At 47.8% G+C, this 3,245-nt stretch overlaps 1 protein-coding gene across 1 annotated transcript; it reads left to right on the top strand.

The window, feature by feature from the left end:
* LOC109131385 (RNA-directed DNA polymerase homolog) lies at positions 2,505-2,909 on the top strand (the record flags this gene model as incomplete). The annotated part of the gene is made up of 1 exon (XM_019242280.1): positions 2,505-2,909. A coding segment is annotated over one exon (405 nt), but the record flags the coding sequence as incomplete, so codon positions are not given.

The raw sequence follows: 3,245 nt of genomic DNA, 5'->3' as shown, positions 1-3,245 counted from the left end.
CTCTTTTTCCTTACCCCGGGTTTTTCCCATTGGGTTTACCGGAGAAGGTTTTAACGAGGAATTGAGCTTGGTGCAAAACGTCCTAAGGCTAAGGCGTTTCCCGCGTCAAGGCCAAAGGAGGATCTTTCTCCCTTTTATCTTTTGGTTTAATTTCGAACATTGGAATATTCCTTTTAGAACGTTGAGAGTGTTGTGTTGAAAGTCTTAGAGGCGACGTGTTCCATTTATAAGGAGAACACGTCTAAGGACAAGTGTGCGGATCAATATGAATCTGCGTGTCCCTAAGCCCTCTCTTGACCTAAGTATTTAAACCCTCTCTTAGCTCTTTGTTCTCCTTAGACTTGAATGAAAATAAAACTTTTCTCAAAGAGAGATTCTTTGATCTTGTCTCATCCTTTCTCTAGTTCAATCCAAGATTGTTCTAAGGAAGAACCCTAACGACCTCAAACCGGGTTTACCGTTGTTGGAGATCGTATCAAGAGGAGAGCCAAACCTCTTGTGTTGTCGTTCGATCCATCTCGTTTCCATCTTTCGACGTCCCTTGCTTCGATCCATATCGCAACCTACATCGTCCCTTCCGCAACCATCCGATAGTTATTTCCGCATCCATCCGTCCATCCGCATTCGTTTGACCCGATAGAGGCTACCGACCATATTCACAAAAGGCTTGTTGGAATCTCGCCATCTTTCGTTTCTCTCGTTTGAATTTTCCTTAGATTCGAAATCCCAAACCTTGTCCGAGGAAAGTTTCTCATGCCGAGTTCTGTCCGAAGACGTTTCCTCCAATCGTTCCGCATCTGCGACACTCAGACCCTACTGCTGCGTATGCATGGTGGACGAGTGTGGAACGTAACTTCCATAGTCTGAGATGTCCTGAGGAGTTTTGGGTGGACATAGGGGTCCACCACTTGGTTGGTGATGCTCGGGTGTGGTGGAGATCAGTGGCTGCTAGGAGAGTGCAGAGGAAGATGACTTGGGCTGACTTCGTGGGGGAGTTCAACCGCAAGTACTTTCTGAGAGAGGCATTGGACCGGTTAGAGGTGCAGTTTTTGCAGTTATCTCAGGGGACGCGGTCAGTGCGGGAGCTGGACTTGGAGTTCAGTCGACTTCTTTGTTATGTGAGTCGGGCTATAGAGCCTGAGGAGGCCTAGATCAGGAGGTTTATGAGGGCTCTTCATGATGACTTGAGGGTCCATTGTAGAGGACGTAGTTATGTTACGCATGCAGAGCTACTTGAGACTGCAGCAGAGATTGAGGAGGATATTTGGGCACAGTCAGTGGCAGTTAGTCCAACAGTTCAGCCTAGAAAGGCTCATCATCATGGAGGTTCTAGTAGGGGTGGCAAGCTTGTGCAAGGAACCAAGAGGAGGTGGGAGGCTATGCAGAGGCCGAGTGGGGCTAGTTGCTTCGTTTGTGGGAGCAAGGATCACAAGATTGCTAGCTGTCCCAAGAGGAGTGCTCCGACGGCAGCAGCTCGTTTATGGTATCATTGCAGGGAGCCAGGACACATCAGGCCCTTGTGTCCCAAGTTGCAGCCGGTGGCAGTGGCAGCGTTGCAGCAGGTGCAGCCTAGAGGGCAGCAGGTGGAATGGATTGAGCAGGCGCCACGGGTTTACACGACTGCAGAGACTGGTGGAACCAGTGCCGGGGCGATCACATGTCTAATTTCTGGTACTTAAGCTTTGTGAATTTCAGTAGGTTCATATTATATGTTTTTCCTGTGATAAACTGTTAGGTTCTCAACACATAAGGTTTGTGTAGGGACCTTGTTGGTGGGCGGGTTTAAGTCCCATGTTATGTTTGATTATGGAGCTTCTCATAGCTTCATTACTCCGAAGTGTGCAAAGAGTGCGGGATTCAGAGGGGATCCCGGGGAGCATACATGAATTGTCAGAGTTGCAGGAGGCAAGTTCCTGAAGGTTATTGGACGAGCTATAGGAGTTGATATTCAGATCGCAGGGGAGTCGTGGCTAGCGGATTTGCTTATCAGTCCAGTGGAGTTGTATGATGTTATTCTCGGGATGGATATGTTGCATTGGCATATGGTGCATTTGGATTGCCATCGGGGTAGATTGGAGTTTGAGCGTTCAGGAGGGAAGTTGGTTTTTCAGGGTATTAGACCGACTTCGGGGAGTCTCGTGATCTCGGCCATTAAGGCTGGGAAGATGATCGAGAAGGATCGTGAGGCTTATTTGGTTACTATATCAATGCCAGAGTCAGTGGGGAAGTCTACGGTTAGCGATATTCCGGTTGTTGAAGAATTTGAGGACGTGTTTCAGTCATTGCACGGATTACCACCATCTCGGTATGATCCTTTCACTATTGAACTGGAACCGGGAACTACGCTGTTATCCAAGGCTCCTTACAGAATGGCTCCAGTAGAGAGGGCAGAACTTAAGAAGCAGCTAGAGGATTTGTTAAGTAAGGGATTCATCCGTCCTAGTGTATCACCGTGGGGAGCGCCGGTGTTATTTGTGAAGAAGAAGGATGGGAGTTTCCGGTTGTGTATTGATTATCGGGGTTTGAACCGTGTCACTGTGAAGAACAAGTACCCTCTTCCTAGAATCGATGAGTTGTTGGATCAGTTGAGAGGTGCTACTTGGTTCTCCAAGGTAGATCTGGCGTTGGGTTATCATCAGATACCGATAGATGAGGCCGATGTGAGGAAGACGACTTTCAGGATGAGGTATAGGCATTATGAATTTGTGGTGATGCCTTTCGGGTTGACTAACGCGCCAGCAGCGTTTATGAGATTGATGAACAACATGTTTCTGGAGTTTCTGGACGTGTCTGTCATCATTTTCATCAACGATATCCTGGTATTTTCTAAGAGTCCTGAAGAGCATGCAATACATTTGAGGGCAGTTCTGGAGAAGCTGTGGGAGCAGAAGTTTTTTGCTAAGTTGAGCAAGTGCAATGTTTGGCAGCGTGAGATGGGTTTTCTAGGTCACATTTTTTCTGCAGAGGGAGTTTCTATAGATCCAGAGAAAATTCAGGCTATCAGGGATTGGCCTAGACCGTAGAATGCCACAGAGATTAGGAGTTTCCTTGGTCTGGCAGGTTACTACAGGAGGTTTGTGCAGGGGTTTGCGAGCAGAGCACGTCCGTTGACTAAGTTGACAGGGAAGGATGTTCCTTTTGTTTGGTCACAGGAGTGTGAGGAGGGCTTTGCAAGCCTTAAGCAGATGATGACTACTACGCCAGTGTTGGCTTTACCTGAGCAGGGAGAACCCTATGTAGTTTAT

The sequence above is a fragment of the Camelina sativa genome, chromosome 20, assembly GCF_000633955.1.
Source record: "Camelina sativa cultivar DH55 chromosome 20, Cs, whole genome shotgun sequence".
Taxonomy (NCBI): Eukaryota; Viridiplantae; Streptophyta; class Magnoliopsida; order Brassicales; family Brassicaceae; genus Camelina; species Camelina sativa.
Note: the sequence above shows the minus strand (reverse complement) of the source record. Positions and strands in the feature narration are given on the sequence as shown.